Raw genomic sequence first — 27,124 nt, 5'->3', positions numbered from 1 at the left:
TTGGAATCAACAGGAGCTTTTTGGGCAGTGTTTCCGGAGTTAATATAAAGCGAAGCTAGTCCTTGCTTAGGCAGATTTCAGTTGGTTTTTCAACGTGGGAATATAGAAAAAAATGTATATAAAAATGAGGCGGGAGGGGAAGAGAAGGTCTGGAATCTCTGTGAAGTCGAAAAACAGAATTTTTCTGGTGGCTGAATGAGAAGACAGGAGCGTTCTGGTGGAGCTGGCATCTGATCTCCGCTCCTTTTGAAAGAAGGGGTGGCGCACGCCTCACCTCCGGGGGTGGGGCTGGGGGAAATGAGTGACAGAATGCCCTTTGGTGTGGAACTACCCGGCTTCTTCTACTCCCCTCTAAAGAGGAGTAGAAACCCCAAAGGCGGGAGGGCTTCCAAAACGTCTGACTACCCACCCACATTTACAGCCCCCCTCTCTCCCCCGCCGCCGCCGCCACCACCGTCAAGTGCTGGGCCGGCTAGAGTCCAGTTACCTGAGGCGTGCAGGAAAGCATAGTTGAGCTCTCCTTTCTGGCAAGCGCAGGGTTTTTTGCTGCAGGTACAAGCCCCCTTTCTGGCGGCCAAACCAGGGTCTGCCTTCGGCGCTCCCGCTGCCGTGGTCTTGTCGCCATCTCCGTAGAGCAGCGCTAACAAAGACACAAAGGGCGAAGCGTCAATGGCACAGCGGGGACTGGAGCGAAATGCGCCCCCCCCCCATTCCAATGTCTCTCTCTGCCCGCACACCTCGAAGGATCGCCAATTTCCAGATTTCTCGGGAAAGCGTCCTTGGGACTTGGGGGAGATTATTTTTATTGCCGAAATGATATTATTTTTAAAAAATAAAAATAGGTTACTTTCGGTGATATGGGGTCCCTTTTGGCGTAGATGCTTACCACAGAGTTTGGTTGAAATGCCTCCGGTAAACTTCTGGGCAGCCTGGCACCAGGCTTTGGCTAAAGGCAGAGGAGAACAAGAATTGGCATTAGATACATGGGTGGATTTCAGCGGATAGACCTTATTACATAATAGACCGCTATTTCTTTCTGTCGACGTTATGAGTAGCGGAGTGAGGGTCCATCGGTTGCAAGCCTCTCAGAGGCTTCTGCGTCCTGAGCAGTGCTTTAGGATAGAGATGCGCGAGTTGCTTTCCTCCTTCTCTCTCTGAGAAAGATTTTAAGCTCAAGAAAGCAAGCCTCAACCGCTCTCTTTCCGTGGATTGTCCTTAAATTCGAGGGGGTAACCTCTATAACTTTCTAAGAGGGCCTTTTGCAATCGGCCACAGCTTCCATCATCCCCAGCCTTGCTCATGCTTCTCTGGAGATCTCATCGGCTCAAGAAAAGCAGTGTTGCGGCGCATCCAGGATTGCCAATTTCACCACCTGCACCCACCCAGCCCGCCTTTCTTTCCATTTCACTTTGGGTCGTTGGTGAGCTTTGGCGCGTCTCCTCGCAGACGCCTGAAAGCCCGGAGTTCGCCCTCGTTTCGACGCCCGGGCTGCCCTCCTTCGCCGGGGCAAGGTCTACCTGGCCAGGGGGACCGACTGGGTTGTCGTGGTCTGAAGCTCTCCTTTCAGGGCGAGAAGGGACGAGGTCGGATGGGGAGATGCCAAAAGTCCGGGAAGATTTAGGCGTAGAGCAACTTCGCTCAGGCAGGTGGCTTTGGGCTGCTCTTCCGGCGGGCTGACTGTATGCCAGAGAGAGGCGGGCCAGAGATTCTTACCTGTCCCTGGGTTGTCCGGATCGCCAGATCCCTCCTCAGCTCCGAAGGACCAAAAACCAGCTCCCGGAGTTGCCATCTGAGGAGCCGCTGAGAAGCTGCCGAAGTGCAGCCGGAGCGCCTGGGCTGTGTGTGCGGGAGACAGAGATGCCGCCGCGAAAGGCGGGACGAGGCGGGGGGTGCGTGAGAGAGGGGGGAGGGGAGGAAGGGAGGGCGCAGGAGAAACCGGGGCGAATGCGTACGGGGGAGGGTGGCAATGAGGACGCGGGCCTGATTGAACGCGACGAGGACGGCAGAGAGGCTCTGCGCGTGATTTCCTCTCACCGAAGACCTGGGCGCGCCACTTGGGCAGACATCCGTGCTTTCCGCGCTACTGACCCGCCGCTGACTCGCCTTCAGAAACAGCGGCTGAGAGGAGGCGCGACGGCGGCGGGAGCTTTGCCTTCAAGCGGCAGTTAGCAAATGGCCACCTGCTGCTGTGATCCTGGCAGACAACGCGATCAGCCCACTCCAACTGGGGCCGCCTCAGGCTGCAGCAAAAACCAGAAGGACGCCAAAACTGAAGAGGCCCTTCAGGAATTTGAGAGCAGGGGAAAGAGCGAGGGAAGAAGGCAGGATTGGTAGTCTGCTCCAGTGGCCGTCTTGAAAGAGGAGGAGGAGGATGCTTCAGATCACATCGGGATCCAGCCTTCAAGGGCTGTACTTAAGAAAGGTCACAGCAGGGCCAGGTCAGAAATTTCTTACCCTGCACAGGGCTGAGAACAGAAGGATCGATTCACATCATGCACGTCTCCTAGAGGCAGCAGTGTATGACTTGTATCTGGAGTGGCAACATTGCTTTACTCAAAGATGCCAACAACTCGGCCATCCATAACGAAAAACAGATCTAGTGGGGATCACAGGATAGTTCCCACTCCCTTCTCCTCCTTTGAGGGGCACCAGTCACACTTCAGCTACTGCAGCACCTTTGGATCTTCTTAGGGCACTGAAAACCCTGTTCTGATTCTGTAGACGTTCTGTGCTCCTGATCTGAACAGTTGGCCCAACTAGAGATTCACTGGCGAGAAATAACACAGTCTATTTAGCCTGAGGGAAAAGTTACAAGTTGATGGACACTTGTTGGCCATCTCACCCACCAGATATTTAAACAAGCAATTTTCCTTGTCCTAGCTAGAGATGCTGGGCTAACACTTGAGTAGGGCAAAACTCTTTCCATTGCCAATTTGCCTGGTTTTCCTGTGCCTCTGTGTCAGAAGAAAGTTTCTGGCCAGTTGTTTTCTGTTTTAAAACAAGCATCTTCCCCTGACATGGAAATCACATAAAAGAAGCTTTACCATGAAGCTTGTGCAATGGGCTACAAATATTATCTCCCATTATTTCGGGGAATTTTCTTTTCACAACATCTGATAACCCCCAGTCAGGAAGCCTTGTACGACCTGGGTCATAATTTTCATATGTCATAGGACTAAGTAAAGTACTTAGCCACTTTATGAGACAACTTGGACAATTTCTGCTTCCTTCGTAGCTAGTGAGCCAAGCAGACCTGGAGAAGCAGCAGTATGGGAAACATAGTACATCCTCAATTATGGCAATCAGCATAAAAATCAAAAGCTACATAGCTGCTTTCTCTCTCTCCTTCTCTCTCTCTCTCTCACACCATTCTTACTTTGCCATCCTATTGATTGTGCCTGCTCCTGAACTCTTCAGCTCAGGGAGAGGGGATGGGAAGGGAAGAAGGCCACACCTTTACTGCATGGAACACTACAGCTTTCCATCAGCTTTCTTTCTATGCTTAGGATGGAATTGATTGACACTGCTGTCTGTTTTTCTTTTTGAGATAAATTAGATCCGAACACGCTCAAGATATTGAGCTAGAAGTCTGGGGCAGCTCTCCCCTCCCTGGTATCTTCCAGAACTGTTGGATTTCGGCTCCCATTATCCTCTAGCCAACTGAAAAATGTGGAAGCATACTGGAGGGGTAATAAATCTTGCCTGGAGTGTGCTTTATCTCTAGGGTATCTGCAGGCAGATAATAGCTTTCAATTAATTTGTTGATGTACATCAAAGATGCCCTGTTGGTGAACTGATTTCACAGTATTCCTAGAGAGGCAGTGAATACATTGTCTGCCAGAATCAAAATACAGGGCTCCAAGACAAAAATGTGTACTTGAACAGAGAAAATCAACATCAATGCTTCTCATACAGAGAGAGTATAATTTGGTGACACCTCTTGCCTCCACGATAGTGAAGAAGCATTTCCTATAGGAAAACTGAAGATGGTTACTGTCTACCATCTTCTTATCCTGTTCAAGTCCCTGGCTTGTGTCCATGAACAGGTAGCAGGAGTAAGAACCTCAGCTGGCTGGTTGAAAAACACATTTGTGAGTTAATGAATGGGAGACAGATTCATTAGTCTGTCAAGCTATGCTGGAGGCATTTACCACCAACTCTGGAGTAACTGGAAGTGAGGCATTCTAGACTACTCATAGCCCCATCATGGGCCACGATCAGGATTAATTGGAGTTTTAGTCTAATGCCATTTGAGGTCAGTACATTTTCTGCCCTGTTTCACCTGGGTTTGAGCAATCACATCTGGGCTTCAATCATGCAACAGGGCGGTTTTTCTTTCCAGCTGTGATCAGAATGAAAACTGACTCCCTCTGTACTCAGTGATAATAGGAGCCCTCCCCCTATATTTACATAGGCATTATGTGGTAGCATGCTTACATTTAGGCTGGGATAAAATTCCCTTTTTGAAATGTGCTCATCTTGCCCTTTATAGTAAATGAAAAACAAAATCTCATACAGCATTGATTTCAAAGCATCCAATCAGAATAACCTCTAATTTTACTCTTAGTTTTGCATTTTAAAGTCCATCTCTTATGGCAGTCTAAGCTTGAAAATAAATTAAGTTGGCTGAGATCTGGTTAGTATTTAGATGAGAAATTCTCAAGATATCCCAGGGCAGAGGCTCAATGGAGAGAGTGGAACATCATTAACATATTGTTACCAGCAAAATAACGTGCTCAGAAATGGAATCCAATTCAGGACTCTTGTCACTTCTAACAATCACTATTCTGCTTAAGGAATTTTTAAAATTACGTCCCCTATTAAGGATGTGGGCATCTTCAAATTGCCATGTTAAATTGCAGTTGCTAAAAAAACAGAATGAGAAAGATAGGGGAGCTTCAAGACCCAGAGCAGATCCTTGGGGCACAGATGTGAGTATATTTCACAATGAAGAACAACTGAATAGACCCTTGTATCCTATCTGAAATTAGGATGCCCTTCTGATTCCCCCCCCCCTCCACTTGTGGGAAAAGCTGCTTCCTCTGGGGAAAGCAGATATGAAGCTATGAGCAGCCTCTCTTCCTTTGTTTGTACAGAACATGGAGCCCTTTGATGGGCATCTGTAACACAGACACTGCAGAGTCTTATTTATCTCAGGGCTAGTTCATGTCTCTGTTCATTGAACCAGGAGTTGCTGGCCTTTTAAATTGGCTAGAGGGGAAAAACTACACTCTCTTCACAAGGGCAGAAATGGCTTGGATAGCTACCTGTGGATGAGTACATAAGAACAAAATCACAGTGGGCTTTGAAGTAGTGCAAGATGATCTTAGATCTTTTGTTCTCATTGGTGTACCCTTCACTAGAATTAAATCCCAAAATAGTTTTGGACCGAAATGCAAGCTTTTTGTTCATTAATTCATCGGTTCTATAGGATTTGTAGTAGATGTAGTCATCATCTCACTTAGCTTTATACCCTGTAATAATCTAGGCCATGAATACATCTTTCCAAAATACTCATTTGGAAGGGGATACAGATGCACATCCGCACCCACACATGTGCGCATACACATACACACAAATTCCCAATGCATTTCCCATGGATTTCCCAGTTCATTGTGCACATCTCTCCCTTTTTAATACATAGTCACTCTGCTAATGAAAACTAAAGCTATTACTTATATGGATTAGCTATTACAAAGAAGTTGATGGCGTCACTATAATTTCACAATTTCTCTTTTTAATGGTATATCTATATCCCATTTATGAAAACGGCATTATGTAAAATGTCTTTGTTATAACTGTTTGAGCTAGCAGCTGCAGGATAATCTGGTCAAAACACGAGAGAAAATAATTCTTCCCACTGTGCAGAGATTCTGCAAGTCAATTTTCAACTATTCATGCAAAATAATAATAATAATAATAATAATAATAGTAGTAGTAGTAGCAGTAGTAGTAGTAGTAGTAGTAGTAGTAGTAGTAGTAGTAGTAGTAGCAGAATCACTATTTCCAATGAAACATATGCTTTTCTTTTGTTTTAATACAACCAGGGCAAAATAAATGAACCCGTACTGTATTTGGCTAACACAGTAGAGAAAAACTAAAGTTTTTTTTTTCTTTTAGGAAAAGAGCCCCTAATCACCTGATTTGCAGGAAGAGGATACAAATCCCCCCTATGGTCTCCCCTCTCAAATCATTATTCTCTACCCACAAAGGACTTAAGTGCTACTCTGATGTACAACATCTTTTCCCTGAATACAATGCCTACCAAAATGAATGATAATGTCTAGTTACCACAAATATATTGCTACATAGAGAGATCAAATTTTATATTTGTTTATTATGTCCATATGTTTCCATCTGCTCATTTAAATGCTAAAGCTCATTTAAAAGTTGGTTCATAATATAGTTGCTGCTTAAATTACTTGTACTGCTTCCACTATAACCCACGGTCTTTTAATATTCAATGCTTATTTGGTTGTCTATTTACATTAATTAAATTGATCATTTGAACCATAATATGTGGAGGGTTCAGAAATCCAGGCAGATCATAAACAATCTCACTATATAGATAAAGCTATGCAAAACATATAGAAAAGAAAACAAGATGAAAAATAATGTACTTCTCCCTCCCTCCCAAAAGAGCTCTTAGGAGCTTGAATATATTGTAGGAGAGCAGTATTTTTCGCATCTGTTTGCATATTTAAATAAACAAACATTATAACAAAGCCTAGTATCTCTCTTTGGAAAGAAGCTAAGACAGCATGTTCACATATACCCAAATACACAGCTAATACATCTATGTGAGAGATTTATTCAAAAGAAAAGGATATGGAAATTCTATACCTCCCCAACAAAAAAACAAGAAGAAAAAAAGCAGAGAGCGAATAGTAGTAGCAGTAGCAGCAGCTAATATTTCTGGAGAAGGCGCCTGCGTTGAGAGGTCTTCCGGAGTAGTTTTTGGTAGTCAAAAGGATAATCTTCATCTTCGTTCTCTTTGACCTTTGGCCTATGGATTACATTAGAGAAACATTTTAGAAATAGTAAATCAAAATATTTACTTTGGTACACACTGTTAACTGACTACTTAAGTCTACCCTGGGGGGGGGGGGGAGAAAATTTCCAGCTGACAAAATATTGCCTTTTGCAGCAAGTAGAAATGTGCTATGTGTGAGGGAATGTCAAATAAAGATGGTGTTTTATTCAATGGTCTGAAGTAACCAATTAAAAAGGATTACATGGAAGTGTTAGAAAAAAAAATAGGAATGAATTAATTGTTCACTCTGCTGTCCATTTGTTTTCTTAGCTGAAGGTTGTTATCTTCAGTTTGAGAACTAGGTGGTCATTGGTTTTTCAGATCACAAATACTCTGTTTTAGAAGAAGCAATTGGATCAAATGATCAGTTGAGTCTTTCCAATCCTGTGATGCTAACTCACCATCCTTGCACACTGGGAAGGAAAGAGAGAAAGAGAGAACAACAGCTTACAATAATGATGGAAAATTACACCTTGGCAAATTGGCTGTTGGATTTGTGAACCAGGCTCTTACAAAATGATGATGTTTAAGAATACATGAATGTTCTAGTGCAAAGCTTTTTGTACATATAAATCATTATCGGATCTCATAATTATAGATAATGAGCATGCATGTATCAATCACAGTCAGCTGACCATAAAGAAGGTTACAGATTTCTTGATTTTACAAATATCTTAATTTCACAGTGAAAAGCAGTATCTCAACATTAGCTCAGGAAATGGCTAGGTCAAAAACAGCTTTTTTCAGCAATTTGTATCTACTGAACAAATGTTACATAGGGGAGCTAGCTGTTAGGCATAACAAACTGTGCCTATTTAAGTGCTCTGGGTTCCTAGCTGCACTCTATGCAGTTGTACTTTGGCAATCTTGTGCCAGTTTTATTCACAAACACCAGAATAAATGCCATTTTTAATGCTGCAAATGATGAAATCTATGACAGTCGTGACTTAGCTAACAAGACTTTATATAGTTAATGAAATTCTAAAAGATTATTTACAGCCTGTGAGATTTCAACAGAGAAATCCTGGAAACAAACAAACAAACAAACAAACAAACAAACAGAAAGTGTGGATGCAAGAATGTGAGTAGATATAGTGTATACCTTTTTTAATGAAAATTATCAGCACTTTTGATCAGTGATGTCATCAAAGTAAACAAACCCACATGCTGATTACTTCACCAGGTCATGGCTCTAAGCGGAAGTGACGTGTTGGCCTAATCCAGGGATAGGCAACCCAAAACACTCAAAGAGCCACTTGGACCCATTTCCCACAGAAAACAAAACACTGGGAGCTGCAAAACTCTTTTGATATTAAAATGAAGCTAACACTGCATATATCCTTTTTTTACCTTTATTATGTCTTTACTTTAAAGGTAAAAGAGGATATATGCAGTGTTAGCTTCATTTTAGATGTCAAAAGGCTCTCTCTGTCTCTGTCTCTTTCTCCTCTCTCTCTCTTTCTTTCCCTCTCTCTCTCTCTCTCCCCCCCCTCTCTCCCTCTCTCCAATCTTCTGCTCACCTGGCAAGCTGGCTTCAAGCTGTTCTCCAACAAGCTCAGGGGTAGGCAACCTCAGCTCTTTTATGACTCATGGAATTCCTGCGACAGCATAGCTGGGCTAGCTAGCTCTCTCCTGCCCTTCCTGCTTCCTGCTTCCTGAAGAGACGCAGCAAAGAGAGGAGCTCCGCCCAATAAGCTTTTCAGCTCCTCGGAGAACACCGTGAATCCACTCTTTTTTTTACACACAAACACACAGGGGGGGAGGGGGAGAAGGGAAGGAAAGGCAAGTACCTCTCTCTGTCTCTGTCTCTCTCTGCAAATGCCTGGGAGCTGCAGGGGAAGGCTCAAAGAGCCACATGCGGCTCCGGAGCTGCAGGTTGCCGACCTGTGGCCTAATCCCATCAAGATATGCATGAGTAGCCCTAACAGCCCTATTTTCAGATAAGGCGTGTTGAACCTAACCCCATCAAGAAAGATGTGACAGTCAACCCTCTGAGTACATGATTAGCTTAACCTTAGACTAATTCTATGGACATTCAAAACCAAAAAAAGCTAAGTAAAGTGAATAATTAATAGAGGCCTGTGTTTTGGGGAAACAAGCCCTACTTTGGGGAGCTGTGAAATAAAAAAGCAAAAGACAAGGAATACTAACAGGAATTAAAATGCTCACAAGAGGCAAGCAGCCAGGTGGCAAGCAGGAGTTAAGACTTGTTCAGGCATGTCAGGACCGCGATTCCGGGCATGTGTGTTTCTGTCTGCTAGTAAAAAAGTTGGGTTAGAACTTGTTTGGGACATGCCCGGGCATGTCATACTCCCCGTGAATCTGGGCATGCACAATGCTGCTTGCCTCTTGTGAGCATTTTAATTCCTGTTAATATTCCTTGTCTTTTGCTGTTGGGGAGCAGAATAAATTTTATTAAGGCCATGCTTTGAACGGTTACGTGTACATGAGGATTTCAGGGCACAATTGGCAAAATATGTCTTTTTAGATTTTTACAAAGGTAAAAACCAGCTGCGGGTTTTAAAAGGGCTGTGGTTTGTTTGTTTGTTTTTTCTCCTGCATTTGAGGAAATTATTTTAAAACCGCCTAGAAATAAATACCTTTTAGAAAAAAGGGGGTTAAATTCAGGTCCTGGCTGCACTGATTTTTAAAACTCCACAAAAATTAAAAGCATCATTAGGCTAGAATGATTAGAAATAAAAAGCATTTTTTATTTTTTATTTCACAGCTCCCCAAAGTAGGGCTTGTTTCCCCAAAACACAGGCCTCTGTTAATTATTCACTTTACTTAGCTTTTTTTGGTTTTGAATGTCCATAGAATTAGTCTAAGGTTAAGCTAATCATGTACCCAGAGCATTGACTGTCACATCTTTCTTGATGGGGTTAGGTTCAACACGTCTTATCTGAAAATAGGGCTGCTAGGGCTACTCATGCTTATCTTGATGGGATTAGGCCAACATGTCACTTCCATTTAGGGCCATGACCTAGTGACTAATCAGCATGTGGATTTGTTTACTTTGATGATGTCACTAATCAAAAGTGCTGATAATTTTCATTAAAAAAAGGTATACACTATATCTACTTATATGTGTATATGTATTGTATGCATGTGAAAATAAAAAGTTTTGGCACTTAGACCTAAATCCCTTTTTATCTGTTGAAACATGAATTATTTGCATTTGGTAGATGGGGATATACAGCAATTATAGTGCCCATGAATCTGCCAACTGCCAGCATAAAAGCTATCTGATGAAGACAATCCTTATCCACAAAAATTTCAAAAACTGTAAGTGTGTGTAAATCAGAACTAAGTCTATTTCATTTGATTGCAAACACTCTGCGGTATGTATGTATGTATGTATGTACATATGCATGTATGTACATATAGTATGTATGTATGTATGTATTTAATATGCTGCCCATCACTATTACAACAACACTGGGTGAATTGCAGAATAATAACAAGTAAAAAAGACAATACAAAACACTTAAAATTAGAAAGATTAAATTAGAAACTAAAAACCAAGGGGACAGGTATACGGGGATATATGTTCTAGACTGGGTATATCTATCCAGTCTAGAACATTCCTATTGAGGCCCCAGGCCAACAGGCAGATTTAATTTTAAAATTCTATCATTATTTTAATCAAAGGAATAATATGTTGAATAACCATGTTACATAGTAAGAAAATTCTTCCTTTATATAACCCTGGAAGAAATAAGATATAACAGAACAATTCCTCCTTGATGATTCCTATTTTCTTACTCAAACAATCATGTAATATTCTGTATCTGCTTCTTTAATTTCTAAGTCAAACAATCTACTGTGAGGAATGTCACATTTTCTTATGAGGCTGCATTTATCTTCTGCCTCTCTGAACTTCAAATAAGAGAAAAAGGTTTATTAGTTTTCAAGGCCTTTGAAGGGGCTAAAAGAGAGCACTAGAAAAACTGGCTATACATGTCAGTATGACATATGGCCATTCTGACTTGTGATTAAGCACTCTCATCCTTCACACATCTACTTGGAAGACCCAGCTTTACCCAAGAATTTCATACTGATTTTGCTGCACAAGTTAAGAACAAGGTGCTGGTGAACTCAATAGGAGGTTGATCTAAATTTTGTAAATATAAGACTTCTTAAATAGGAGAAGCTCAACACCCCCCTATTTTAACTTGGTAAATATTAATATACTCATTTTTTTTTTAGAAACTACTCACCCTTCACTACTCCTTAATGTTGCAGAGATAGGATCTTGCATGAGATTCTTTACTCTTGTGCTGGCATTTCTATCCTTTGAGACGAAATCAGTGGATGAAAATTCCTGATAGTACCGATCTTCTATATTCAGTATCTTGCCCAGACTAACAAAAAATATATTAAACATATGTATATGTATATACTATAAATGGCAAAAGAAAAGCAACATAAAAGTAGATAAATTGGTATCCTTTAAGGGCAATGCTTATTCCCTTTTATATTTTGCGTGTGATGTATTCAGATCAATTCTGTGTTTGTTTGAAATTTTCATCATCTTCCTTATATTTTATAAGCTAATGTGTCTTTTAAGATTGCAGTTTTAAAGCACAATCCAAGCCACAACTAAAGGACCATAGACTTAATTACTTCTGAATACAGCCAATGGGAGTTAAAGTTTTGAGAAATGATTGGCACAAAGTTTGCAGTTTTGGACTTCACTAGGTTAGGCAAGAGACTCTTGCAGGCAGCAGGACATGTGCAGACTCCAGATGCCCTAAAGATTAGAAGCTCAATATGAAATCTTTCAAGATCTCACAGACATGTTGAACTCTTGTCAGATACTGTTCTAGAATGCTGAAAATTTGTAAGGGTCCAGTGACAATATGAGAGTGATGTTAGAAGAGATTTCAACTGATTGGGGAGAAAATGGGGGAAATGGCATGTGAAGTATCACACAAAATAGGCACTTGAGAAGCTGCTAGAAGCTACTAGTAACCCTGGACTGCACATAACAAAGGCATTTTCTACCATAGTATACTAAAAGTATACTACCATATTATAAGTCCCCCCCAAAAAAGTCCAGAGTTCTAAATGTCCCATTCAATACTGATAGCAAGTATGCACAAGTTAGTACTTCAAACCTGTTCCATGCTATAAGTTCTACAATTACTGGGCAATTTTCTGAAACACCATTTCTACTGATATAATTTGAAGTGCATTAGGCCTGTCTTTATAAGCCTCTATTTAGAAGGATTTATGTATTTAACATTGCTATGCGCCCGGGACTGCATTTTGGCAGGCAAGGCTTCCACTAAGCCTAGGCTGTAAGAGATTTAAATTCAGACTCCAGCATTTTGCTATATCACTAAGAAAGGAACATTATCAGGGCTATGTCAGGCTGAGAAATAAATGAATAGTTTATATTGATCAATTAGAGCACAGAAATAATAGCTGTGCATATGTTTAACACTTGGTGTAGGGCCATTATGAAAGAGAGAGCTTGATTTCAGTAAGCAAGTCCCTGGATTAAGAACACCCCAAATTAGGATAGTGCATAATTAATAATGGAACTTATTGTTGCAAAATTCAAGTTCAAAGCACAATGATTCAGATGAAACAAAACAATACTACTTATACAGTATTATACAATACAGGTAGTCCTTGGCTTATGACTGGTCACTTAGCAATGAAATTACGATGGATTCTTGTGGCCCAGAATCAAAATTCTGACAAGTTCTGTGATCATGTTATTGCAATTTGAACATTTGGCAACTGGTTTGCCTTTACGGCCATTTGCGGTGTCATGCGATCATGTAACCACAATTTACAATGGTATTTTTTGCCAAAAATTGGCATTTACTTCCTGTTTTCAGAAAAAAAAGCCCACTGCAGAAAGTGGATTTGCTTAATAACCAGGGCATTCATTTAATGACAATCATAAAAAAAATTGCAAGATTGGATGCAGTCACATGATGACCTGCTTAATAACTGATAAAACATACAACAGTAATTCCAAGTTTAATTACGATTGTAAATTAAGGACCTGTAATGCTGTTCCAGCTTACAGAGAAATTCAACTTAAGGTCAGACTTTGGGAAGGTTCTTAAAGATGTGCAGTACCAGGTACCCCCTATTTACAATCCATGGCAATGGATTCTTTTTATTTGTTATAGGTCTTATCCAAAATGCAAAACATATACAGTTATTTGAAATAAACATAATAGGGTTCTTTCAGAGAATAATGAGACCTTCATCAAGAAGTGAACCGAAAGTGAGAATACTTTTATGTAGCAAGCTGTACTTTGTATTAGCTTGCTATTACATGAATGCACTAACATAATGTAAACAGTGGTGTCTATGGGTATTAGGACCATGGACTGAATGAGTGAAAGAAAAAGCCCAACATTTTTTTCCAGCATCATTACACACTGATTCAAATTTTACTCTCCTGCTCCACCATTTATTTCCAGGAGGAAAACTTATATACATGAAAATATACTTGCAATAAAATGGAAATTTAAAAACTTTCAGTATTCTGTTTGGATTTAGTCTAGTCTCCAATTTATGGATAAGTGACACTAGGAAACTATAATGCTTGAATAAACTAAGGATTTCAAAATTTAAGAATAAATGTTCACCAATTAACAATGTTAACTTGCATGTGTCATAATTATTGAAACAGTGGAACCCTGATTTATTGGCTATCAATACAATGGATACAACTGCTATGGACCAAATTCTATAGTGATTTGGATAATTTGCATGATATTATATGTTATTTGTTTAGTGACCGTTCAAAGTTACAACGGCACCGAAAAAAGTATTTTACTACCAGTCCTTGCACTTAGGATCATTGCAGTATCCCCATGATCATGCAATCAAAATTCAGATACTTGACAAGCAGCATAGACTTATGATGGTTGCAACTTTCTGGGGTCATGTGATAATCATTTACAACTTTCTCAGCTGACTTCTGAGAAGCAAAGTGAACAGAAGCCATATTCACTTGCAGTAACTGTGTGATTCACTTAACAACTGCAGTGATTTGCTTAACAATGGTGGCAAAAAAGGTAGAAAAATCGGATGCAACTCACTTAACTTTGCTTAGCAAAGAAAATTCTAGAGGATAAATTGAGGATTACTAGTATTTATTTGAGATTGGTTATATGACAACATCACTAAACAGATGTCAAGTTGCAGCAATATACTCTTACTTTAACAGACAACCCTACTCTTGAATCTACACTACTCAGCTGGTCTACATACCATTTTTTTTTCTTAAATTACAATGTATTCCTGTTGTTATCTCACAATATTGCTCTATCTGCATCTTACTGAGAAGACAATTACCTGTTACTTCTTGCTTTTTGCCTTTCATCTTGCATAGATGAAAATTTCTGAAAAAATATTTTAAATGAACATCAGTATGATCAAACATTGTACACCTTAAATAATGTCAATTTACTGCTCATTAATATCCATAGATAAGGACCACTATAAATCTGATCCTTGGCAGTTTATGGCCAATATTAATCTGGTTTGGTCTATTTTTGTATCAATCTGCAAATTTCTAATAATTTACATGATTTTCCTTAAATGTAAATTTTGTACCTATTATCCCAAAATCTGCATTTCTGTATATACTGAAAGACAATTACATTTCAATCATTTGGACTTCTGGTCCTGCGCAGCAGCGCAGCAGTCAAGGAGTTTGGGACTCCGTGCCCTTTGGCTGAGTTTCTTCCTGTTAGGGTACCCTAAATGGGCCAGAAGTTGCTCCAAAGAAGGAAGGAAGTCCCGGGAACCATGGAGAGATGGTGGTTGACCAGATTGGTCCAGAAGAAGCTTTCTAGAAACCAACAGGAGAAAGGCTAGCCTAACTTCAGAGTCTAGCCCAACCTGCAAGCAACTGAAGTCAAAAGCACTATTTTAAGCTGATTGTAAACAGCACGTTTGAATCTGGATAAGAACATCAATTTTCTCTTCCTACTTATCAACTTTCCTGTAGAAAAAAAAATCCCAAGAAGCAAAAAACCTCCGAAAGTGAAGGAGGGAGATTTTTGCCCCACCCTTTTACTAATGGAAGCAGCAAATTAAACCTTTTATGGAGGACCAAAATGTGTTGAAATGAAATGAAATAACTATAAAACCTAAATTTGGAGAAGTTTAAAATTACTGAATGGTTAAGATTCTCATTTTAAAGGCAATTTGTTCATTTTGAAAATTTGAAAAATAAACTGGTGCTGACATCTAGTGGTGGATGAAGACTATGACAGCTATGGCTTTCATGCAGGATTTGGCAAAATCTGGAAAAAACTAATCTCTACTTGTGACCTTCAAAGCTCTAACAACAGAGAACAGCTGTGACCAAAAAGAAACCAATCTGTGCTGCAGACAAAGTGAGACTTATAAACTTCAGGGAACAAAAAAAACTTTTTTGAACTTTCTGGATTACAAGTATCTATTTAACGCTGACCCCAAAGCTATTTGCAGAGAAAAGAAAATTGGTCATCATGGAAAATCAGAGATTTATAGAAAAAACTTATCAAGAAAAAATAAATACTTTTCAAGAGGAGACATAAGATATGTTGCAACTAATTCAAATAACAATGATTTCAAACCACAAAGAAATCCAAAATAACTTTGAAAATATAAACCAATTCATCTCCAATTTAACTTTACAACAAAAGAAATCCCAGGAAACAACAACAGAGAAGGAACAGATAAAACAGATAATTAAATACAAATTTGAGGATAGAGACTTAAAGATGGAACCTAACAAAACAAAAAAGTATGATTTCACCCAAGTGGAAAAAGATTTACAAGAAATACTGGATTTGGAAAAAAAACTTATACTTTAACTCCACAAAACAAATTTGAGAATAAGAAAAAAGATTGGATAAAATGGCCTGCAGATATGCCAGGAAAAACACTAGAACTGGAGAGACAAAAAATGATAAGAGAAGCAGAGAGAAAAAGAAAGAAAAAGTTTTTCAACAAAAATGAATAGGCAAATGCCTCTTCAAAGATATTGTACTTGACTTACCTTTTATATCTACAGTAACACCTACAAGAATATGGAAAGATTCTTTGATTCAGTAGAACATATTGATTAAGAAAGATACTGGGCAAAAGAAAAAGGCTAAAGTGAAAATTAAGAAAATAGATGATGGGGCCTATCAGAGAGAATATTTAAAAAAAGAATATGGATAAAGAATTAGAAAAATTTTGGATATGAATTTTATTTTAAGAGGGAAGAGCCCCTCAAGTAACATAGTACTTTCTTTTTCTTCTTTCTTTTTATTTTATTTCTTGATATGAGTAATATAAAAAGTTGGAATGGCTTATATAAAGGAAATGTTTTAGATATTTAAAGATGATTTACTTTAAGAAAATTACAATGGATTAAAAATGTTTTGAATAAGAGTTAAAAGACTAGACCACTAGATTTATTAAATGGAATATTTAAAGATTAAATATATTTTTAATAATGGTAAAAAAGAACGAAATTTTTTTGGAAATAAATACCATATATTCCGGCGTATAAGATGACTTTTAAGAGCGTCGAAACAGCCTCCGAACTTGGGGGTCGTCTTATACGCCAAGTTGTCTTATACGCCGGAAAAAAGGTAGTTTCCGGCGTATCAGACAACTTTCTAGGCATGCGACTCGGGGTCGATCGTCTTGCGACTCGGCGTCGATCGTCTTGCGACCCGGCGTCGAACTAGGGGGTCGTCTTATATGCCGGGTCACCCTATACGCCAGAATATATGGTATGTATTAGCTTATAGGAAATAGGGATTTTAAATAGCATACTATCTTTTTTTATTCTTATTCTTTTTTCTTTTTTTAGTCTTATTTATTCCTTAAGAAAGGTAAAGGTATTGTGTTGGCTACATGTGAAAAAATAGACTTAAATATTTAAATGTAAGTAACTTTGAGAAAATCTTAACCAGTAAGTATGTTTTGAACATACTTTGTGGGAAAAACAAATATAAACAAGAACTGTAAACAAGATCTATGATGAGACAACCAGAATGACTAGATAGAAAAGGAATATTATATTGATGTGATTATTATCTGCAGAAATATTAGAAATTTTTTATACTCAATCATCATTCACTAAAATAGCAAGAATTGTACTAACTTAAGGTTGGTAAAAGAGAACATTATGGGAAAAAGAGGAAATCAAGTAAAGTTATTATGCGGATTATAGATTATATAAATCAACTGTTAGTGAATGTTTTCTTAAATGTAAGCCCAGACAACACACTGTTTACCAAATATTAAGGTGATTATGTAAAAAAATTAATAAAACATTTGCTTTTAAAAAAATTACATTTCAATCATTTGATTGTTTTGGGAAATGAAAGTGAGGCTGGGGCACTTAAAATCATAACTTCCATCACCATTTGCTTAGGATCAGTCTATCACCAGAAGAGAAAGATGTTCACCTGGGAATTCTGGGAGTTGAAGTCCACACATCTTAAAGATGACAAGATTGAGAAGCCCTGGTTTAAATAAATGTGTCCCATTCAGCCAGTCAGTTTACCAGAATCCTCCTTCTCAGGAGAAACCTGTCCTTTTTTTTCAAGGAGTAAAATAAATTCTGAGAATGACAATTAATTTTATTCCTTGAAGCTTTGCAAGTAACAAATTATTTAGGCCTTAGCACAAATCTACCCGTCAAACCAAAATTTGGATGATTTGGAATAAGAATTCTGAGCAGACAAAGGATTAGCTTTAAACATTTCTGCACTGAGCTAATAATGTGTTGGAAAAGGCAGTTTGTGTTTCTGTCATAATGCTCAGAGACTTTTTAAAATGTAAAGCTTTAGATACATTTAAGGCTGATTCATATTATCATTTAAAAGGCTTAAAGGTTTTCCCTGTCTATTCGTGACCGGCTGAAGTGGTGATACGCATCTCTGATTCACAACCAAGGGAGGCTGCATCATGTGGCCAGCATGAAAATATGGACCGCAGTAGCCTTCCTGCCAAAGTGGTACCTATTTATCTACTCACATTTGCTTACTAGGTTGACAGGAGCTGGGATGAATAATAGGAGCTTATCCTGTTGCACAGTGCTTGGGTCTTGAACCCAAGCTTTCAAGCTGACAAACTCAACATCTTAACCACTGAGCCATCACACTCCCCCCAATTTACCATTTAGCCACTTCTATCAACAACTCTCTTCCATGGTTAACAATGATGTTCCATGAGAACACTACAAAGAATTAATTCTAGCACATTTAATTAATGAATTGTACAGGCTTTTCTCAATCAAAATTCCATCTTCAGTTTCTGGCTCCCTATTCAATCTTATACATATAACAAGGTGACTTTATTTACTAGACATTCCATCTATCGCTCTCATAACTAGAAATGAATAACACCCAAACTGAGCAAGTTAAAACTTTCAAGTATTTAGGCATATATTTTCAGTCTTCAACCTGCTGGAATTTCAGGTTGAAATTTGAAACCATGTCAGAGATTTAAAAGGCTTCTATTGCAATAAATAGATATGCAAGCCATAAGGGGAATAATTACATGCCCATAGCATTTAAATTACTTAAAGCCAGCATAATAAGCCTTCTGTTCTAGGATGCACAGTATTGCATGTACAATAATATTGCCACAGTAGAAATAATTCAATCTAAATTTACTTAGATTTATTTATTTAGATTTATTCTTAGAGTTTCTTGTTCAATTAAAAATGCATTTCTTAAGTTAGAGCTTAGATGTATTTCTGTTGAGGACTGTTTGAAACTCTGCCAGTTTAAGTACTAGCCCAGATATATTGAGATGAATTTTTGGCCCAGCTTTTACTGATAGACAGACATGTTTTCTCACTGAAGAACAAATAATACCTGATTTGTTTCACTTGTTTTACCCTCAACGCACATACATGTGGCTCTCAGAAACATGAGGAATGAGGTAAAGCAGAGAACGAATGCTTTGATGCACAGTGATGGAATACTTAATATTTTCTGTATTAATACTTTTTTTTCCTTTCAATAAAACATAAAGGTTTATTGACATTATCACTTCTAACATTATCTAGATGAATTGGACAATTAAGTGATAGAATTGATATCTCACACCTCTGCTACAATGAACTTACTGAACTGCTTCTTATTACTCCCAAGTAATTTTATCTTATTTTGTGCCCTCCCACAGAAGGATGTTTACACTGGCATACCTAGATGTCCTGACCTTGATGGTGTTCATTGAGAGATTAAATATTTCACACTAAGGGCGTTTATATATACTCATGACATTGAAACTGAATCAATTGCACATGCACTTCTGAATTGTCCAATTTATCATTCTTGGAAGTTGAAAGTAACCTTGTCTGGAATCACAAACCACTTGAATTGGCCTGAATAGGCAACTGTGCATTTCCCGTTAAATGAACGATATTTAGAAATTCTATTTATGTGGTTAAATTCTTTACTATAAAAAGTGCTGTACTTTTTGTACTTGAACTAAAATCAAGTTATTTATTTGATTTTTTTATCCCGCCATTATTACTTTTATAAATAACTCAAGGTAATGAATATATATACTACTACTTTCTCCTCCTATTTTCCCCACATCATCAAACTGTGTGGTGAGTTGGGCTGAGAGATAATGGCTAGCCCAAAGTAATCCAGCTGGTTCTCATGCCTAAGCCCCAGACTAGAACTCACAGTCTCCTAGTTTCTATGGCAGCACCTTAACCACTACACTTATGCCTAGTTTTTATTATAAACAGGACTTTTGTTTTATATGCTTTGTATTTTAACAGTTTTATTTCAGCCTAACACCATACACATAAACAAACAATCAACATAATAATTGCCTCCTCTTTTCTTCTTCTAACCGTTTCCCTCAGGTGGGCAATGCTGAAACATAGACTTTATTTCTAATCTTGCACATTCCGTCATTTAAAACTTCTATGAAATACTGAAAATGTAGGACCTGTATTTCCCCAAGTGATATGCTTCCTTCCCCCCAAAAATGCTGAAATCTACAGTTCCTGCCCAATTTTGAACTCTGTAATTCCAACTCATTTCAAGGTTGCTTTATGGCTAATCTGTATTTCAGATTCAGAGAACCTCTTTTTGTTTTTAGCTATGGTTTCTGCTATATTTCTCCCAAGCAGGGAATGGATGGAATATGGAATGAAATAAGTGTAGGGATAGATATAGTACTGTAGTGCCATAATTAAATAGTTCTGATATAATGCCAGTTAAGGCAGTTTAAAGCACTGAAAATAGGACTAAAACCTGAAAAATTCTTTAGTGACGATTGACAGTAACCTAAAGTGTATAATTTCTACAATTAGATGAGGGGATAGAAAAGGAACTCATCAAATTTGCAGACAACACCAAGCTTACATGAACACTCCAGAAAATAGGTTTTTAAAAAAAGGATCTTAACAGACTTGGGCCCTATATAACAAAATGTAATTCAGCTATGAAAAAAGTAAGGTTTTACACTTAGGCATGAAAAAACCAAATGCACAGGTATAGAATAGGTAGTATCTGGTTCAATAGTAGGAACTGTGAGAGGGATTTTAAGAGTTCTAGGAGATAATCACATCAATATGAGATGTGCTAAACCAGCCAGGAAAGCTACTTTCAGGCTGCATCAACAGAAGGATAAAATCAAAATCATGTGAAGCAGTGCTTTTTTTCTTAAAAAAAAAAAAAAAAAAAAAAGTTGCCAGAACTCACACACATCATACAACCCGCCTTGCCAACCCTATAAGGTTCTATCCAAAAAAGGTGCAGGGAACTCCATTCTGGGCATTCTATGAGAAAAAAAGCCCTGATGTGAAGTATTAGTACCACTTTATAGTGCTTTGGTAAGACCATACTTGGAATATTGCATCCAATTTTGGTCACCATGATGTAAAAAAAGTTGAGATTCTAGAAAGAATGCAGAGAAGAGCAACAAAGATGATCAGAGCTGGAGACTAAGACTTATGAAGGACACCTGAAGGAATTGGGTATATCCTAATTTAATGAAAAGAAGGACTGGAGTGATATGATTGCAGTATTCCAATATCTAAGGGACTGCCATAAAGAAGAGAGGATCAACCTATTTTCCAAAGCACCTAAAGATTGAACAAGAAGCCTCCACATCTGGTTATGGAATACCTTATCAAATTAAGGCCTTATTTATCCTTACTGGGAATTCCCTCTTAGAATAGAGCTATTTGGAAGGTTTAGCTTTCCAAATACCACTTATGAGCAGATGGAACAAGGCATTGAAAGACATTTAGAGCTTTTGTCATAGTTTAACATCTTTTTATTTCTCTTTCTGAATGTGATCCTGCCTTGCATCATGACTCAGAAGGGAGGAGAAATGTACAGCATAAATAGGTAACATTATGTTGCCATAGATGTCACCAAAAAAAAGGGGGGGGAGCAAAGAACATTAAAGCAACAGCTGCTCCATGCCTCTTAGTGAAAATATCTAGAATCACCCTCATTTCTGCAATTACTCTGTTATCACTTCGGTTGAATGGTAGCCACTGAGGCAGGCTGACTAAGCAAATGTATTTTGTCACCTGCTGCTAAGTAGGTCAATAATTTGCATATGCCTCCAGCAAATAGGCTTAATTGCTTTTAAGCGGGAACTAGGAAAACAGCTTCTTCAATTTTCTTTTGACTATTCCCCAAAGTCCCTTTTTCTATTTTTAACTGCAATAAGGTCAGACCTGGAAAGCAGCCATAAATAATCACATGGGAACTAACTAAAAGATTACAATGTCATACATAAATGGGTGAGAAGACCTCTTCCTTTCATCTCTTACACCATTTCTTTGCACTTTTCTGGGAAAAGACATTAATGTACAAATTGCAATGTACAATGCAACATTTTATTCTGGGTTAAACGGTGAATCCAGAAATGGTTTTGAATCAAAAGCTTTCTTGTACTGATTTTAAGATTTTATATTATCAAAACTAATCAGAAGACTCATTTAGATCCTAAATAAAGTCAACTTGAATAAACAATGTTTGTTATGGATTAAAGGCTTTTTGAAAGCAAGGCTGAGCAATCTGAGATTATGGTATTATTTGCAGTTCCCAAAACCCTCTAGAACAGTGTTTCTCAACCTTGATAATTTTAAGGCATGTGGACTTCAACTCCCAGAATTCCACATCCAGCATTGCTGGCTGTGGAATTCTGGGAGTTGAAGTCCACATGCCTTAAAATTGTCAAGGTTGAGAAACACTGCTCTAGAATCATTCCAGAGGTTGTGTTACTACCAGAAGCTGCCACAGAATTGAAAGTTTTAATGTCATGGAGGGAGGAAATTATTAAGCGGATGGGGAGTAAATCTATTAAGTTTTATTTTATGAATTTTAATTCAGTATGAGTAATTATATCAATTTGGTTCCATCATTTGTAATCTTCACCTCTGTGTTTTCGGGAATGCATCTTTTGGCAGGACACCAGGCATGGCTAGTAGGAGAACGCAAAAAGAAAAAAAGAAAAAGGAAAATGGCACTCACAACAATATGTCACTTTTTAATATGCAATGCCGATTTCAAGCACACAATTATGGGCACCATTTTCAGTTTTTTGAATTCCATTCCTTCAGCAGGGTATTCTTGCATGTCAATCAAAGACCAGAAATATTATGCACTCCTTCCTTAAAAACAGTGGGTTTTAACCACATCATTTAAATTTACTGCTTACATGTAAAAGAGCATAAAAGGTTGAATCTTCAGGATCATCTAAAATTTTGGGTTTCGGAAATTGCCTTGGGCTTCTCTGTGAATGATCGCCATCCTCTCTTTTGAAACCAACTGCAAGAAAGATTCATTGTAAAAAAATGGTTTTGAAACAGCAACATATTTGAGACAAGTAACCATTTTGAGATGTAGTTAAGTGTGGAAAAGTAAGCAGCTAGAGAGCGAAGTTAAACATGTCATCAGTTTAGAGTTCTTGCGTTCCCACAGGTGCTCTAGGTTCAACCCCTCCTGAATTTTGTTGATCTTTATCTGGCACTAATGTAGAGTTGAACTTTAGTTGACCAGATTCTTATGTATAGTCTTGGATTAATCTATGCTGCAATCTTATAAATGTTCCTGATTCATTGCCCCCGACAGTGTAATTTCTTAAACATTTTTGCATATTTACCAAACTTATACAGGTAGTCCTCGCTTAGCAACTACTTGTTCAGGATTGATTCAAAGTTATCATGGTGCTTAAAAGGGACATTTACAGCTGGTCCTTGAGTTTGTAGCTGTTGCAGCATCTGCATGGTGATGTGATGCCATTTTTGACTTTTATAGCTAGCTTCCAAAAAGCAAAGTCAATGGAGAAACTGGTCAGAAATCACATGTTGTAATCATATGATACTGCACTTAATGACCACAGGTGATTCACTTAACAATCACAGCCAGAACTGATGTAAGTTGGGCATTGTCTATGGAGTCAGTCATTCATATCATAGTTGTTCCAAAAGAGCTTTAAAAAAGGCAACTGGACTTTCTTATTTTTCATGAAGACTTTCACTTCTCATCAAAAAGCTTCTAAGTAACTGGTGGGAAATGGAAATCTTTTTGCAGCCAGTCAGTCCTTAAACTCTGAAATTACCTGGGGTTTAAACTTTGTCCTCAGAGACAAGTGAATCAGAGTGGCTGACTGAAAAGACTACAAATCATTTCCATTTCCCACCAGTTAGTCAGAACTAAAAAAGCTTCTTGGATACAAAGTGAAATTTCTTCAAGAAACACTAAGAAAGTCCAGTTTTTTAAAGCATCTTTGGGATAAATTGGACACTCTCACATGTTGTTTCATTTTATGGCCACATTGCTCAGCAATGGAGTTGTTGGTCCTAATTGTGGTTAGTGAAGACTAATTGTAAATACCATCAAAAAGTATTCAAGGTAATAAGTTCATTTTGGAGATCCCTGACAGGTATTATTAGGATATATTCAGACAAAAAAAAAAAATCACAAATAAATTCCCATCTTTTTTGCAAGCTGCCTAATGTTTTAAAGCAACTTTAACTCCAAGCAAGAATTATTTAATTTATACAATGCAATGAATGTCACACTGCATCAAATATATTAAATATGATTCCAGTATTAACTAGACAAGTTGCTGATCAGTTTTTGAGACATCAAAATGTTGATGTTGACTTTAAGAGGATGAAATAATTTGATGAGGCATTTCATTTCCAAATGAAAGAATATACACTTGTGCACATAAGCAATATACACATCAATTGCTTTATTAAGTAATTATAACATATAGGCAATTATTGCTAGATTGCCTTAAGATGAACAGACTTTCAGCCAGTGATGTTGTATAGACCAAACTTAGCTGTCGGACTTTTTCCAGAATGAGAAAAATAAACCCCATGCCTGGAAAATTCAAGTTTTGGTACTATATTTAGTACATTTTAATTGTAGCACTTCTTTCTGTATCAGCTGTCCTCTAGCTTTTTTATTTTGCCAAATTATGTCATGATTTCATCTCAAGAACTAAATTGCATACAAAATACTTGTTTAGATTCAGTTGCAGTTATTTATACAACCAATTCCTAATGCTAACAAAACCTTTATGACTTTATCATAAGAAGTTGCAGATGCTCCATTACTTGAGGTTTTAAAGAAGAGATTGAACAGCCAGAAACGTATAGGATCTCCTGCTTGAGCAGGGAATTGGACTAGAAGACTTCCAAGGTCCCTTCCATCTCTGTTATTTTATAATTCTATAATTATAAGTCTAAGCAATCATATTTGAGTTGTTAGGAAGTCTATTATATTTTAAGCGGTAAAAAATACAACCCTCTTTAACCTGATCCTAAGTTCTGCTGAGCTGCTGGACACATATATGCCATCTTCTTGGCAACAGAACAGCAAGATTTGCCCTTGCTTCCTTCTGGATTTTTTAAAATTTTCAAATTTACATTGCCAAGTACTGCTACTATTGAGTAAGATTTTTCATTCTAAAGCAATGCTGAAATCCACAATACCTCCTCTCTCAGAAGCCCTCCCATTCTTTATATGCTTGTTTCTGTTTGGCTGGCTAGTGATTTGGTACTTCCTGCTATTAATACCTGTCTCTAGGTGGAAACTTCTCATGATTACCACACACTAACTCAGTTATGTATAAGAGATCTCTTTCTAGTGATTAAAAGAGTAAAAGATAAACATGAAATAATTTTGATATGCCACACTTTTGCTAACTAGTATGCTAGTATCCACAGCTTCTGCCCTTTTCCCACTCCACTGGGAGGTACATCAATCTCACAGGAGACAAACAAAATCTAGCTTCATTATTTAAAAAGAGACAAAATATAAAAAAAGGAACTCCTATCCATTTTTACCTGCAAGAATTAAAATGTAAATATTTAATGCAGAAATAGAGAGTTGTACAACTGTCCAAATCACAAGTGAACAGCTTGCAAATTAATCCTCCAAAAAACAAATGTTAACAGAAAATACCATATTCCAGACAAAACACAAAGAGGCACTGGTCTATTATGAATGAAGACTTCTCACTGCAAAATATTACAAAAAAAGATTTTAAAGAACAAAAGAATCTTAATGAATTTAGCCTATAAGATACGCACGAAAGCTAAAAGCAAGTATTTGGTTCCATAACTTGTACAAAGAAATAAAGAAAATACAAAAGAAAGGTGAAGAAGTTCAACATAGTTTCCTAGCTTCATGTATTTCCACAGACATAAATTTTCTGAAGCAAATTGCTCTCTGCTTCAATTTTTGGTCTTCCCTAGCAATTTGGAGATTTTAAGGACTAATAGGTTCTGCAATATGAGATCAAGGAAACCTGTTTTTACCCAGAAATAATTCTACTCTATGGATTCCTTTCTTTTAAAAACATGAACTTTTCCTATATGCAGGACAGGAGGGGCTGGGAAACATCTACAATGAAGCAAAGAACCAGCACTCTCTCTTGGAGATATGCACTGAAAGTCTTAAATCTGTGATTTGCTTTACAAGCTACTTTAAAAATGAATTCCTAATTGCCTGTAGTTCTCAGTTTATGACCATTGGTTTAATGGTTTGGAATTATGACAGCCTCAGAAAGAGTGCTTTATAGTGTCTCCAGTCATCCCAAAATGTTGCACACATGCCTCCATGGTCATGTCATTGCAATCTGGCTGTTTGGCAACCTGCTCAGACTTATGGCTGATTACTGAGTGCCCTGCAAATATATGATCACCATTTTAAATCTTTTCTGCTGGCTTTCACAGAAAGTCAATAGAGAAGATTGCAACTGTTGCCGCATGCCAAGAGGGCTCCTTATTTCTTGAGTTGGCTGAAAGAGTTGCCCGCTGAAGGGAGCTGAGGTGCTTTGGTGGGATACAGAAACAAGCTCCATTTTTGCATCCCATAAAAAAGTTGACAAACCCCCCACTATGGGAGTTCTCTTCTGCGTATGGAGGGGAATTGAACTCCTTTGATGGAATGCAGAAATAGAACTCAAATTCTGAAGATTCAAGCCCTTTTCTTGCATCCCACTGAAAAAAATTCCCTTCCATGCAGAGGTGGAGTGAGCTGAACTCTTTTGTTGGGCAGTTTTTTTAGTCAGTCTCCAAAGATGATAGGGAGCCAAAGTCCAAGCAGAAAGGCAGTGTGGTAGAGGGTAAGGAGCAGGGTTGGAGAAGCCCCTATGAGGCCTGGCATTGGCCAAGGGACAAGTGTCTCTTCATTCAAGGGCTGAAAAACCTGCTTGGATTTCAGCAATGGAGGATTTTCAGTTAAGTAGACCTCTGCTCCTTACCTGGGAATCGGTCCACCTAATAACCACAAGATCATTTAACAACCATAACTGGGAATGTTGGGATTGGGGTCGCCGAACAAAGCTGTCACATATTTTCCTTACCAACTGCAATTACTGAGTCAATTGTGGTCATAAATTGAGGATTACCTGTACATTGTATGTAAAAATCTAGATACATCTTAGTTAAAATTTGTTATTTCTGTAGCTGGACAACTATCTTCATTCTTCCTTATACTCTTGATATTATATGTGTTCAAGAGACATCTTACCTCTGGAGCTCATGTGATAATAAATTAAATGGATGACTATGGCCATCTTTGCAATGGTCATAAATAAGCCTCTCCTTTGGGT

The 27,124-nt window shown here is 38.1% G+C and overlaps 2 protein-coding genes across 3 annotated transcripts in view; both read right to left on the bottom strand.

Moving 5' to 3' along the window:
• The window catches only part of GAD2 (glutamate decarboxylase 2), a 53,690-nt gene extending 51,497 nt beyond the window's left edge, over window positions 1–2,193 (bottom strand). For both annotated transcript variants that reach the window (XM_039357723.1, XM_039357724.1), the window contains exons 1-3: window positions 1,714–2,193; window positions 887–946; window positions 488–640 (exon numbers count right to left, since the gene is read on the bottom strand). In XM_039357723.1, the coding sequence (XP_039213657.1) occupies window positions 488–640; window positions 887–946; window positions 1,714–1,789 (289 nt within the window). In that variant the 5' untranslated portion in view covers window positions 1,790–2,193. The remainder of the gene's footprint in view (window positions 1–487; window positions 641–886; window positions 947–1,713) is intronic.
• Window positions 2,194–5,825: 3,632 nt separating this feature from the next.
• MYO3A (myosin IIIA) overlaps window positions 5,826–27,124 on the bottom strand; it is a 98,607-nt gene continuing 77,308 nt past the window's right edge. The window contains exons 25-29 of the mRNA XM_039357726.1: window positions 22,709–22,818; window positions 14,363–14,409; window positions 11,254–11,397; window positions 7,435–7,446; window positions 5,826–7,006 (exon numbers count right to left, since the gene is read on the bottom strand). Coding sequence (XP_039213660.1) covers window positions 6,907–7,006; window positions 7,435–7,446; window positions 11,254–11,397; window positions 14,363–14,409; window positions 22,709–22,818 — 413 coding nt within the window. The 3' untranslated portion in view covers window positions 5,826–6,906. The remainder of the gene's footprint in view (window positions 7,007–7,434; window positions 7,447–11,253; window positions 11,398–14,362; window positions 14,410–22,708; window positions 22,819–27,124) is intronic.

This window comes from Crotalus tigris, unplaced genomic scaffold (assembly GCF_016545835.1).
Source record: "Crotalus tigris isolate CLP2741 ecotype Arizona unplaced genomic scaffold, ASM1654583v1 scf7180000018940.2059657, whole genome shotgun sequence".
NCBI classification, from domain to species: Eukaryota; Metazoa; Chordata; class Lepidosauria; order Squamata; family Viperidae; genus Crotalus; species Crotalus tigris.
This window is presented reverse-complemented; position numbering and strand designations above follow the sequence as displayed.